General features: G+C 36.3%; 1 protein-coding gene across 11 annotated transcripts in view; it reads right to left on the reverse strand.

Annotated features, from left to right (window-relative positions):
- RABGAP1L (RAB GTPase activating protein 1 like) overlaps positions 1-15,084 on the reverse strand; it is an 815,258-nt gene that overhangs the window by 751,143 nt on the left and 49,031 nt on the right. For all 11 annotated transcript variants that reach the window (XM_031012360.3, XM_055366257.2, XM_055366261.2 and 8 more), the window contains 3 exons: positions 12,619-12,789; positions 10,746-10,938; positions 617-827 (listed from right to left, as the gene is read on the reverse strand). In XM_031012360.3, coding sequence (XP_030868220.3) covers positions 617-827; positions 10,746-10,938; positions 12,619-12,756 — 542 coding nt within the window. In that variant the 5' untranslated portion in view covers positions 12,757-12,789. The remainder of the gene's footprint in view (positions 1-616; positions 828-10,745; positions 10,939-12,618; positions 12,790-15,084) is intronic.

Below are 15,084 nucleotides of genomic sequence, written 5' to 3' on the forward strand. Positions count from 1 at the left end.
TGTTGATATGGGTTTGGATCTGCGGCTCCGTCTAAATCTCATGTCAAATTGTAATCTCCAATGTTGGAGGTGGGGCCTGGTGAAAGGTGATTGGATCACGGGACCAATTTCTTATGAATGGTTTAGCACCATCCCCTCGGTGCTGTTCTCATGATAGCTGTTCTCATGAAATCTGGTTGTTTAAAAGTGTGTGGCACCTCCCCCTTCTCTCTCTTGCTCCTACTCCTGCCACGTAAGACAATTCTGCTTCCCCTTGCCTTCTGCCATGATTGTAAGTTTCCTGAGGCCTCCCCTCCTGAGGCCTCCCTCCCAGAAGCTGAGCAGATGGCCAGCATCATGTTTCCCATACACCCTGCAGAACCAAGAGCCAGTTAAACCTCTTCTCTTTATCAATTATCCAATCTCAGATATTTCTTTATTGCAGTGCAAGAATAGACTAATACAATTGTTCAAATGCCCCTTTCAAACAATGAACACAGTCTAAGCCTAAACATGTTTACTCTGCATGTCTACAATGTGAGTTCACAGTAAGTTCCACACCTGATGATGCTATAACATCTTCACCACCACCCAAAAGACTTAATACGTGTCTAAAGAAAAACAAATTAGAGCTTACCTCACAGAACCTTCTGGAACATTTGGTACATACAGGGTAACAGGAAAGGGGTATTGAGTGGAAGATTTCATGGTTGACATTGCCCGTAAAGCCTCTACTTCATTACGTGGGGAAGAAACCTTCATACATCCTAAGTAGGTCAGTTTATTAAATAAAACACTATCTTCTTCAGGTAGTCCACCTGGAGAAGATGGTCTGGGTGTAGAAATTTCTGAAGAAACAAAAAAAGAAACACTCAAAAGTCATTGCAAAACTCCACCATCATTATAATCTTGCCAATGCCCAAAAAGAAATGAAATATTTCAAACAAAATCTACGTCTCTCTGTATTTTCACTCCTTTTATATTTTAAAATTTTAGGATTTAAAATCTAGGATTCTCGGATTTTATAATCCTAAATCTTATGTCAGAGTTCCAGAGCCAGCCATTTCATACTTTCGAATCTCTCAAAATATTATCTTACTTAGCTATAAGTTCTTCAGATGAGAGAAAAAATTTAAGCTTTATATTTAAAAAAAACTCAAAAAGATAGAGTACAAGTATGTAAGAGAACAACAGAACCTCTGGTCTCCAAACTGACTATGCCAAAGCAAAAGATAAGATTGGGAACCGAGTCACGCAATACTGCCTTCTTTTTGTTCCCAGATAGCTGTAAATTCACAACCCTGTGTCATAGCCTTATCCATATGCCAGGTTCCCACAACGATAGAAGGGCACATATCTCCCCAGATGGCTTCCCTCACAGATTACTCACAAGGAATTTCCGTGTGAGCCCCTAAATCATTTAAGATATGTATCCTCCCTATAAACTAGCTCTAAAGCTGAGTTCTGTCAAATCTCATCCTCACAATGTCAATTATCAGCTTATCTTCACAGACTCAGGACAAGACCAGAAATCGTCCCTTCACCTACACTAAGATGAATGCATAACTGACTTTCTTTTTTTTAATTCTTTTTTTTTTTTATACTTTAAATTTTAGGGTACATGTGCACAACGTGCAGGTTTGTTACATACGTATATATGTGCCATGTTGGTGTGCTGCACCCATTAACTCGTCATTTAACATTAGGTATATCTCCTAATGCTATCCCTCCCCCCTCCCCCCACCTCACAACATGCCCCGGTGTGTGATGTTTCCCTTCCTGTGTCCATGTGTTCTCATTGTTCAATTCCCACCTATGAGTGAGAACATGCGGTGTTTGGTTTTTTGTCCTTGCGATAGTTTGCTGAGAATGATGGTTTCCAGCTTCATCCATGTCCCTACAAAGGACATGAACTCATCATTTTTATGGCTGCATAGTATTCCATGGTTTATATGTGCCACATTTTCTTAATCCAGTCTATCATTGTTGGACATTTGGGTTGGTTCCACAATGAGATACCATCTCACACCAGTTAGAATGGCGATCATTAAAAAGTCAGGAAACAGCAGGTGCTGGAGAGGATGTGGAGAAAGAGGAACACTTTTACACTGTTGGCGGGACTGTAAACTAGTTCAACCATTGTGGAAGTCAGTGTGGCGATTCCTCAGGGATCTAGAACTAGAAATACCATTTGACCCAGCCATCCCATTACTGAGTATATACCCAAAGGATTATAAATCATGCTGCTATAAAGACACATGCACACGTATGTTTATAGTGGCACTATTCACAATAGCAAAGACTTGGAACCAACCCAAATGACTTTTTCCTCTACTCCCTCTTTTCACATGTAAAGTGTAGATTTATTGAGGCTAGTCAGAGCCTCACAAGAATGCAACCATTTGCCTCACTGCCTACCTTTCCCTCTTTTTTAACCTGTGCTTGCCCTTTCCCCTTTAAACACCAAAATTCCCAAAACCCCTCTAGAAAAGCACAGGTCACAACTGTTCCTGTGGCTTGTTTTTCCCAGGCACATACTAAACCCTTGACTAAGTAAACCTCTATGGATTGAGACCTGCCACTTTTTGGTTAACAAGTGATACAGAACAATAAGGAGGAAAAACTATACTAAAGATACTGTGAATTAGCCCCAAAATAATGAGGATTAAACAAAAGTAAATCAGCTAAAAGTTTCTCTTGACTGTAAAGATCCTTCACTGCACCACATTTATTAAGCAGCCTAACTTCCTAAGCAAAAACAAGCAATGTTAAAATGTTACATCTCATACCAACAACAAGTGTCAAGCTTCTTATTTCCCTCATTCCTGGCTTGCTGGCTTCTATGAACTATATAAGTATTCCAATGGAATTTTTTTCCTCAAAATAATTATTTTTGATGAATGAATCTATGATTGCTTCGCCCGATTCCATCCCCATCATAATGAATTTCTTAAAAAAAAAAACTGTTCATTTTATTCTAAGAACAGCAGGCAGCAAAGGTCCAATTGTGGTTAGAGAGCATCCATCTCTGTGTATCAGGTAGTATAACATTCTCCCTTCATGCCCCTACCTAAAATCCACATTCTGCTTGGCTTCCCCGCTGTTATCTACATTCATGCTGCACAAAATTAAGCATACATGTATCACTTGAACTAGGTCCTTGCAACATTTTCAGATTGCCATTACCAGGATTCCTCTTGTAGGATAAGATTTTAATAAATAATTCACAAAAGCCATTTCAAATTCCCCAACTGCAGCTCCTAAATATTATACTAAAATATGCAACTTCACCACTGACTTTTTTGTTAAGGAACTAAAGCCATTCAAAATGAACTACTTCATCTACCACGTTCTTCAACGACTGAAACATGTTTTTCTCCCTTTTTCAGTCAGTTCAATATAATGTATTTCAAAAGGGATAAATAAAAAACTACAAATACATTTTAATATGTTTAAATTATTTTGTATTATTATATACATGTATGTTTTTACATACTTTTCTTAATGTAACAAGCACTTATGCAGCAACAATAAGACTGATGAGCCTGGGTGATTACGTAGTTCAAGTGGTCTAACATGTGTAACTAGAGTCTTAAAAACAGAAAAAATATGAGATGTGAACCAGGGAGAAACAACAAAAAATAATATAAATAAAAAGAGAAAAGAGGAGGCCAAAAAGAAGTTGTTTGAAGAGGTATTTTACAAACCTGTGTAACCCAAGATTCATGACTCTACAGATTCCAAATATAAAACAGTACAGAAACTGATCCAAAAATAACAAATGATAAAATAGGCAAAGAAGGCCTATACAACGACTATTATAAATATGATCAAGGATTTAAAGATAAACATCTAACAAAATAAGAAGAAAAATGAAAGACATAAAAAAGAACCGAAAGAAATTCTAGAGCTGAAAAAATACAAGATCTGCAGTAAAATATTCCCCAGGCAAATATAACAGCAGTTTCTAAATTGCAGAAGAGGAATGTTAAAGGAAGTTCCTTGGGCTACAGGAAAATGATACAGAGAAAACTGAAGAGCATGAGAAGTTAAATATGAGAAAAAGACCTATTCCTTGCTCTTTAATTTCTTCAAAATATAACAGACTAAAGCAAAAAAAAAAAAAAAACAGTATTTTGTAGAACTTCTAACATATGTACTAGCAAAATGAATGAGAGCAGAAGCATAAAATCTAGAAGGTAACAAAAGATCCTTACAATGTACATAAAGTGTTATGATATTATTAGAATGTACATGAGTTAAAGACTTGAGTTATAAACTCCAGAGCAACTACTAAAATAATAAGACAAAATTATATAGCTAATGTGCCAATAATGGAGATAAAATAGAACATTAAAAATAATCTAAAGGCAGGAAAGGAGGGGAAAAACAAAAACAGAAGAGACAGAGAAAAACAGCAAGAGAGTAAGTACACTTAGATCCAAATATATTAAAAATTACATTAAAGGTAAATGGTCAGCTGGGCGCAGTGACTCATGCCTGTAATCCCAGCACTTTGGGAGGCCAAGGCAGGCAGATCATGAAGTCAAGAGATGGAGACCATCCTGGCCAACAGGGTGAAACCCCATCTCTACTAAAAAAAAAAAATTAGCTGGGCATGGTGGCATGCACCTGTAGTCCCAGCTACTCAGGAGGCTGAGGCAGGAGAATTGCTTGAACCCAGGAGGTGGAGGTTGCAGTGAGCTGAGATCCGTGCCATTGCACTCCAGCCCAGGCAACAAGAGTGAAACTCCATCTCAAAAAAAAAAAAAAAAAGTAAATGGTCAGCTTTTTCTGTAAAGGGTCATATGATAAATATTTTAGGTTTGGTGGGCCAAGAGACAAAATCTACAATATTATGCAAGTATTTATATAAGTGAGAAAAAAACCTTCCACAGATTTTTTGACAAAACTTAAAACTTAATTATGGATACTAAAATTTGAATTTCATATAAGCTTCATGTGTCACAATATTATTCTCCTTTTGATATGTTAGAGCCATTTAAAAATGTAAAAACCATTTTACTTTGCAAGCCACACCATAAACAAGTACAAAGTGGAATTTGGCTCACAGATAGTAGTTTACTTACCCTAGTCTAAACCCAACTAAAAGACTGAGATTGTTAAACTGGATTTTAAAAAGGTATCTACAAGAAACACTCTTTAAAGATAAAAATAGATGAAAATTTTTTTAAAAAAAAAGGGAAAAGAAAAATATATACCATGCAAATACTAATTATAAGAAACCAAAAGTGGCTATATTAATATAAGAAAAACTAGACTTCAGGACAAGGAATTTTAACAAAAAGAAAAGGGATATTTCACAATGCTAAAATGGTCAATTCATTAAGAAAACACAAAAATTCTAAGTGACTATGCCCTTAATAGCAGAACTTCAAAACAGCTGAAGCAAAAACAGACTCAAGATTATTGAACTGGACCAGTCAAATTGAAGTGATAAGTCTGTTACAATTTATCTCTCCCACTGTTACAAGTTATCTCTCCCACAGATTATACCTGAAAACTCTTGACAGAATATAAAAAGCAACGACCGGAGGACTCTTTCTTTCTTTTTTTATTGAGATTGGGTTTCACTATGTTGCGCAGGCTGGTCTTGAACTCCTGAGCTCAAGTGATCCGCCCACTTTGGCTTCCCAAAGCACTGGGATTACAGGCGTGAGCCACCACATCCAGCCTCTTTTTAAAAAGTAAATAGGAACAGCCAGATTGGAGAGGAAAGTGAAAATCTGAACCTCTGTTACAGTGGTGAGTTTTCCATTTTTCTCATCATCACCTCACAGCTTTGACCTAAGGGTGGTCCGAGTTGCAGAATAGCAGTGAGCAACAAAACAAAGAAATCCAATCTTTCTGGCCAAATAACAGAAAAAGAAGTCCCTGCAAACTAGAGAGTATCTGAGAAATCATGACTTGTTTCTGTTTTGTTTTCTCTCCCAGTTCTACCACTAGCCCCGACCACAGAACTACCTGAAATGCTGGTAGTGGCGGTGGTACTGTAAGCATCTACAATCTGGAGGAAAAGAAATGTGTCTCAAAGGCTAAAATACCAAAGCAAAGAGGCCCCTATGACCCAAAAATGGAAAAGAAAAACTCTATTATTTTTTCCTCTCTTTTCTCTCACCATTTTGTCATAAAGTGCTCCAGACATATGATTCTGCAAAACAGCACAAAGCAGCAAAAACTCTAAGAAAGAAACCTGTCTTTCTAACACAGGGGTAGAAGGAAAATGGCCCAAGGAAGCCAGAGAGTGTGGGGAAATCTCAGAGAGGAGAGAGCTGAAGAAGATAATCCCCTAACTCTGTGTGTAAACTAGCTAACTGTGTATGCATGTGGAACAGACTGAAGAAGCACAGCAAAGGTTTTGAGAATTGAAAATACTTTGGAACCAGAAAGCAAGACAGATCTTGCAGTCTGGACACAACCAGGTGGAATGTCTGCTTTAAAAAAAAAAAAAAGTCAACATTTTTCAGAGGATTTTAACAAGAAATAGTCTCAAAACATAAGATTCGAAAAATCTGGGAACAAGCCAATTACTCAACAAACATAAAAGGGTGATCTATTCTCAAGTGAAAAAATAATCCACAGACCAATCCCAAGATGTCCCAGTTGCTCCATAAATACTCCATAAAATAAACGTGAAAACACCTGTAATGAATAAAAATATCAAAACTATCAACAGAGAAACAAAAAAACTTCAAAAAACAATGTAAATTTAAAAACAGAAAAATACAATATCTAAAATTAAAAATTCATCAGATGATCTCAATAGCAGAATGGAGATTAACAAAGTAAAAAGTCAGTGAGCTTGAACACAGGGAAAACAATGAAAAGAGCCTAAGGAATTGTGAGAACGGTATGGAAATGTCTACCATTTTTGTCTACTGAGTCCCAGAAAAGAAAGAGATTAGTGTAGAAACAAAACAATTACCAAGAAATAATGGGTGAAAACTCCCAAATTTGGTTAAAGATATAAATTTACAGATTCAAGAATCTCAGTGATCCAAAAAAAAAGATAAACTCAAAGAAAACCACACACAGATAATCAAACTGCTGAAAACAATGAAATAAAAGTACTGAAAGCAAAGAAAAATAACATATTACAAATAGGAGAACAATGATTCAAATCACTTCAGATTTGTTAACAGAAACAATGGAGATGAGAAGACACTGGAAAAACATTTTTAAAGTGCTCAAGGAAATATATGTATGGCTGTTGAAAGCAAAATTATTAGACTGGTAGGTTTTTCAACGTATGTATATGTAATACATGTCAGTATCAGGAATGAGAGGATATTAATACACATCCTGCAGACATTAAAAGGATAATGAGAGAATATTACTCTATAACAGAGAAACAACTCTATCCCCATACTTAGGTGAAATTGACCAATTACTTGAAAGATGAAAACACCAAAGTACACTCAAGAAGAAATAGATAACCCGAATGGTCTTTTGCACTCAGATTTAAAATTTTTTTTTGAGATGGAGTCTCACTCTGCTGCCCAGGCTGGAGTGCAGTGGTGTGATCTCAGCTCACTGCAACCTCCGCCTCCTGGGTTCAAGCCATTCTCCTGCCCAGATTCTCAGCTGGGATTACAGGCATGAACCACCATGCCCAGCTAATTTTTGTATTTTAGTAGACACGGGGTCTCACCATGTTGGCCAGGCTGGTCTTGAACTTCTGACCTCAAGTAATCCACCCACCTTGGCCTCCCAAAGTGCTGGGATTACAGGTGTGAGCCACCATGCCCAGGCCAGACTTAAATTTTTCTATAATGATATGCAACTATCTTTTCCTTTTGTGATTTGGCTTTTCCTACCTTGACAATCACAAAAATATGCTCCATTGTTTTCTTCTTACAGGCTTATTTTTCACTTTAAATATCTGATTCACTAAAAATAATTTTTATGTACAACTAAGGAACCTAATTTTATTTTATTGCACTCAAAGATGCAACTGTCCCAACACTATTTACTGCATAGTTACCACTTCCCCCAGTGATATGTGAAGCGAATTCTGTCATACACTGAAATCCTTTATATACATAGGTTTGTTTCTGGTACCCTGTTCTAGTGATTCACTTCTATAACAAGCCAATATCACATTGGTTTAATCACTGTAACTCTGTAGTCTATCTTAATACATAATATTCTTTTTAAAAATTTTCTTAGCTACCTGTGTACCTCTATTTGTCCAGATACATTTCAGAATGTGTATAAAAATAACTGAAAATTTGAAATTCCCACCCAAGTTACAGACTAATTTGGAGATAAGTTAACATCTTTTCAAGGTTGACTCCTATCAATCAACATGGCATCTCTCCCCATTCATTCAGGTGTTCATTTCCTTCAATAACATTTTATAATTTTGTTAAAATTTTACATATATTTTTGTTTCTTCCTTGATACCTATTATTTTTGTTGGTATTATGAATGGCAATTTTATTTTCTACTGTTGGTGCTAACCTTCCTAAAAGTCGTTAAATCTTTTTTTTTTTTTGAGATGGAGTCTCACTCTGTTGCCCAGGTTGGAGTGCAGTGGCATGATCTCAGTTCATTGCAACCTCCACCTCCTGGGTTCAAGTGACTTTTCTGTCTCAGCCTCCTGAGCAGCTGGAATTTCAAGTGTTTACCACCCTGCCCAGCTAATTTTTTTTTTTTTAGACAGAGTCTCACTGTCACGCAGGCTGGAGTGCAATGGTGCAGTCTCGGCTCACTGCAACCTCTGCCTCCTGGGTTCAAGCGATTCTCTCCCCTCAGCCTCCTGAGTAGCTGGGACTACAGGCATGTGCTGCCACACCCAGTTAATTTTTGTATTTTTAGTAGAGACGGGGTTTCACTATATTAGCCAGGCTGGTCTGGAACTCCTGATCTTGTGACCTGCCCACCTTGGCCTCCCAAAGTGCTGGGATTACAGGCTTGAGCCACCCCACCCAACCATTTTTGTATTTTTAATAGAGACGGGGTTTTGCCATGTTGGCCAGGCTGGTCTCAAACTCCTGACTTCAAGTGATCTGCCCACCTCACCCTCCCAAATTGCTGGGATTACAGGCGTGAGCCACCATGCCTGGCAAAAAGTCTTTAAATCTAATAGCTTATCCATTCACTTTCTTAAATACTTTACCAATCATGAGAATTTTTTCACTTTTTTTCTAATCACACTTCATTTTTTTTTCCTGTCATCTTGCATTGGCTGGATTCTTTAGTACAACGTCAAAGAGCTATGGTGATAGCTATCATGCCCTAACTGCTCCTGTTTCAATATATCTTGATGGTAACGCATTTTAAATTTCAGCATAAAACATAAGACTTTGATAGATATTTGGTTAAGCAAGTTTCCTTCTAAGTTTTCCAAGAACTTTACATGTGCATATACATGTAAAATTTTAAATTTTATCCAGTGCTTGTTCTTTATCTATTGATACTTTTTCACTCTTCACCACTTTATGTGGTAAACCACACTGAAAGATTTTTCTAATGCTTAATCATCCTTGCCATGGAAGGCATTGTGATTACATTCCCTACACAAATGCATCACAGCCCTATTGTGTAACAGTTTGGCTATACCTATACTTACCCTGTACCAAGGTTCATTTGGTTCAGAAATGAATCACGAGTTTCCTAAGCCAATTAGGATAATCCCATCCCCTCTGTCAGAGTGACTTATTTGCAGATTTGAATGTAACCCAGGCCTACAGCTATCAGTTCATGTCATTTCCCTCACTACTAGAAAATGGTTTCACTGGTCCAATCAGAGTGAAACTCAGAACTTTTATTTAATCCGTAAAACAAGCCAGGGATGGGTGCAATGGCTTGCACTGGTAATCCCGACACTTTGGGAGGCTGAGGTGGGCAAATCGCCTGAAGCCAGGAGTTCAAGACCGGCCTGGTCAACATGGCAAAACCCCATCACTACAACAACAACAAAAAAATTAGCTAGGCATGGTGGTACATACCCAGCTACTCGGAAGGCTGAACAGCATCACTGCACTTCAGCCTGGATGACAGAATGAGATCGTGTCACCAAAGAAATTTTAAAAATCAGTAAAAGAATGAAGACTTTCTCTTTGCCACCAGGCACAAACAGGTCACCTTCCCTTACCTACCAGTTTCTGCTGGTAGCTACTTTGTAACCAGCTAAGGAGAAAGGTAACATAGAGAAGATCAGAGCTGAGTAGTTACCAAAAAAACACCATCAGAGCCTAGATCAAATTATACCTGTGGTGTTTAAGCCAGCTGAAGTTGGAGCTGGTTTTGGTTTTATTTATTTTTGCACCCAAAAGCATCTTGACTTATAAGCTAGTATTCAAAGTACAAATCCTAATTATTCATAGATGTATTTATTATTTAATACACTTGGAATTGATATGTTTTACTTAGAGTTTTTACTAAATATAACTTTAAATAAGTGTAGTGAAACTGAGCAAAAAGGCACATCACATGAAAGACTATCTCCATTACACTATTCTGTGACACCCAAGTATTTACTCATTTGTTCAGTAAGTATCTGTTGAGGACCTACCATGCATGAAGTACTAGGGGTAAAATGAGGACCCAGATATAGTCTTTGTTCCCAAAGAACATTAAGACCTGATTTTTATAGGCAGAAACATAACACCGAAGTGGAAACTCTCAACAAGAACTGAAAGCTTGAAAAGAGCTAACAATTTTTTCTGATTTTCATCTTAAAATTTTCACTATTACTTTATCCCATTTCTTTAATAGTTTCTAAGAATTCAATACAGTACCTGTGTTAGACGGATCCAAAATTAACTGAAGAGATGGCTTATTTGTTTGGCTGGCTGGAATATCTCCAAACGAATGGTCTGAAATCTCACTGGAACTTTGACAATCAACAAGAAGACTGCTTTGCCTTTTCTCGGAATCTCTCAAAATCTCTTCCATGGCTTTTTCCAATTGTTCATCACCATTAGAAACTATCTACAGACACAGCAAGACAATTCTGTTTCAATTCTACCATAGTTCTGAAGCTAAATTTTATGAAAGTATTTCATTTCTAGAAGAAATTAAAACAATCTAAATATTTAAATATGGTTACTAAAATACTAAGAAGTTGTTTCACATATATAATACATTAAAATCCTGGTTATAAAACTAAATTAGAGGAAGATTATTAGTTTCACAAAAGGATTCTTTATAAAACACTTAAGACAGTTTCCAACTACATTTTATATAAGATCCTATTTACAGAGATGTATTTATCTTTTTTTCCCCTTTCTTTTTAAAGACAGAGTCTCACTCTGTCACCCAGGCTGGAATGCAGCGGTGCAATCTCGGCTCATTGCAAACTTCGCCTCCTGGGTTCAAGCGATTCTCATGCCTCAGCCTCTCAAGTAGATGGGACTACAGGAGTGCATGACCACACCCAGCTAATTTTTGTATTTTTTGTAGAGACGGGATTTCCCCACATTGGCCAGGCTGGTCTTGAGCTCCTTACTTCAAACAATCCGCCCACCTTGGCCTCCCAAAGTGCTGGGAGTACAGGCTATGAGCCACCATGCCTGGCCCTTCTTTTTCTTTTTCTTTTTTAGGAACACACCCTAAAAATCAGATAACCTTAAATTTACATGTCTAAAGGAAAAAATAGGTAAATTTAAATCGGGTGTATTATGAATATCATTTAAAAGGTTATATTTCTTGTTAGCATAGCATAACCATATTTCTGATTTCTTTACAAATTGTTTGCTAGCTCCCAAGACGAATATTGCTAATTTCCTTACACTTAAGTTGACTCATAGTTTTCTCAAAGGCAGGTGAAACACAAAGCCTAAGCAAATAAATGATGTCTTAAACACAATAATGCTAAAATACAGGTATCTAAAAATAAAGCCACTGATTATTTAAATAAAATTATAAAACAATATATTCTCAACATAAACATTTAGTAATCTCATTTTCAGAATATATTTTATTAGACTGATATATTAATACACTTTTGATGCCATAGTTAACTAAATAAAAGTCATAAATAATATATAGCACTTTTAACTACTTTTCCTATTCCTGTTTCTAGAAGACAGTTATACCATTTTCAAGCCTATATAACTGAGTTTACTTGCTTCCTTTTCTTTGACTTAGAAAGTGCAACACAAAAGTGAAAAAGGGACCATATCTAAATAAAAACTCAAATGCTAAAAATATAAGATATGCTTTAAAAACATTTAGACAAGTCGACTGTTAAATCACACAACGGAACGTTACCAGCTGATTTAAAACATAAAAATCATAAAGAAAAAAGTCTCTCAAGTGAAAGCAAAACATTTAATTAACTTCTAAAACCCAGCAGTAAGAGAAACAAAAACATCCAGATAAAGTAATGTAAAATTTAACCATTATGTCTAATTCACCAAAAAATCCTTTCTCTTCTTTTTCTTCTTTTATTCCTCCCCCTAAAATTCCAAATCAAAAGGTAAATAACCAAAAGCAAGAACTTTTTAAAATACACAAACCAAATAATTAGGGTCTGGATAAATCAAACATTGATTTTTATTTTGAAAGTCAGCACTTGAGAAAAACCTTTGCATTTTACATATCTCCTGAGATAAGTTTCAAATAGTTTTTAATTAAAAATTATACCATATGTAGAAAAGAAAAAAATACCTTCAGTTGAGGTTTTTCTTCATGTTTTGTAGAATTATCATCTGCATACTGAGGAACCAAAACAAATTCTTCACTGTTCATTGTAGCCACAGAATCAGATGATCCACTAACCTTCTGTACTGAAGCTCTGACCTCCATTTCAGTTCTGCAAACTTCTCTTCCCACATCCACCTGGAAAAACAAAAGGGATTAAAAAAAAAAAAACCTACTGATTAAAAACATGAACTAATTAAAAACATGAACTAATAAAGCTTTAAAAATGGTTTATGTGAAGAAGAATCCTGCTGGCTAGATAATTATCTCAAAGTTAGGGAGGCTACCTTCTTGGACTGAGCCACTTAATGGAAATGTACTCTCTCTTCATCCTAAGTTTCCAGACTAATAGAGCCACATTGTTACCTAAAAATTTACAAAAACTAGTCCATATCTCAACCAGATTTATCACTGTTTACCTGACACACTCACTCTCATTTCTCTTAGAAATACTGTTTTCTTTTCTTTTTAATAGAGGAAATAATTAAATGATACTAGAAACACCTACAAATGCACACACAGACACAAAACCATATTCACTGACACTGCTATATTAATTAAATCTAAATGCTTCAAAAAAAAACTTATCTCCTCAAGACCGAATATTGTACCTGCAAATATTTTTTCTGAGTAACTAAAGTTGACTAATACAGAATTCAACATCCTAAGACATATAGCTTCTCTTTCCTGACACATTATCACTTATTAACACCAAAAAGAAAAAGAAAAAAGCTTCTATATTGCCTTCACGTAGCAAATAATGTTTCAGTAATCAAACACAGTGTAATTCTGTTTTCTGGATAGATCTCTACAGCATAGAAACAACACTCACTATCATATCCAGAAGTTCATGTACTCACACAACTAAGTTTAACTGCAGACATACACTACATAACAGACACAACTCAGCCCTGAGGTTACCTAAGTGAATAAGGAAAACAAGTAGCCCGCACTTCTGGGGCTTACATACTAGTAAGAAAACAAATAAAAAGGGAGCAAATGGTGATTCCAAGTCACTCTAAAGGCTATGCAAAAAATAAACACGTTAATGTGACAAACAGTAGCTATGGGAAGTATACGGACAAATTAAGGTGGTAGGAAAAAGCTCTCTGAGAGGAAACTATCTGAGCCCAAACCTGAAAGACAAAAAAGAACCCTACTATTACACAATCTGCTCAGTGACCAAATGAGTAATGTGATAGAGGGGCAGGACAAGCAGGCTAGGGCTAAAGAACACGGGACCTTGTAAGCCATAGTAAGTCTACTGATCCATGCCTAAAATCCCCCGAGAAATGTTATTTTTCTTTCTAATTAGGTTACCTTTTCATTATAGCCTATAAGTATAGCTGCAATATTCCATTTTGCCATTAGGTGACACTAACACCATTACTCTTGGCAATAAAAAGAATGAGTCTAGCTTCAAGTTACATGTGTATCTTTTAAAAAGTAATTACTTTCCAACTTTATAAAAAATCAAAAATTTCAAGAATATCAAAATAAAGAATAACCATACTCCTGGGCCAGTGTAATTAGCTAGCCATCATTTATTTCTGTTATGCATGTTAACACCCTTCCTTTTTAAAACCCAAGCGACATTCACCTGTCCTCTGAAGGTTTTTTTCTCACTTTGTATATTACATTTCTAAAAATGCAGAATGTGTTACAAGCCAGGTCTTTACTCTTCCAGACTGCACGATGAATCCTTAACTGCCAACACACCACATATTCTAGATGTCTTTCTGTGGTCAATCCTTCAAGTCCTTCTCAGGTTGCTGCTCCTCTACCTGATTTCTAAATGTTAGAAATTCCCTGAGTTCAGATCCTGACCTTTTCCCTTGTCACACACTCTAAGTAATGTCTGTCATTGTCATGGACGAAAATACCATCTGCAGGCTAACAGTCTTCCAAATTTCTATCCCAACTCAAACACCTTCTCTAAATTCCTGCCCTGAAATTCACCTCTCTACTTGATATTTCCATGTGGAAGTCTTATCAGTATCTTAAATGAAACATGACCAAAATGGAATTCCTAATGTCTCCTCCAAACTTGTTTCCAGTCCCGATTTGCCATTTCAGTAAATAACACCACTATCTTCTACAAAGTTACTTGAACAAGAAACCTGGGTATCATCCTTGATTCACCTCCACTTCTTTACTCCTCACATCAGCAAGTCATGTCAGACCCACTTCCAAAATAAGACTCACATCTATCCATTTTTCTGTCTACTACTACTACCACTCTAATCCAAACAATGCTCTTATCTACTGTAAAAGCCTCCTAACCCATCTTCTATTTCCAGTCTTCTTCCCTCAATCTACGTCATTGTTCACAAAGCTGCCAATTTATTTATTTAATTTTTTTTCGGAAAATAAATTAGATTACATGAAAACTCCAGACCAAAACCTTTTCACTAAAATTTAAATAAAATTCAA

The sequence above is a fragment of the Gorilla gorilla genome, chromosome 1 (assembly GCF_029281585.2).
Source record: "Gorilla gorilla gorilla isolate KB3781 chromosome 1, NHGRI_mGorGor1-v2.1_pri, whole genome shotgun sequence".
Taxonomy (NCBI): domain Eukaryota; kingdom Metazoa; phylum Chordata; class Mammalia; order Primates; family Hominidae; genus Gorilla; species Gorilla gorilla.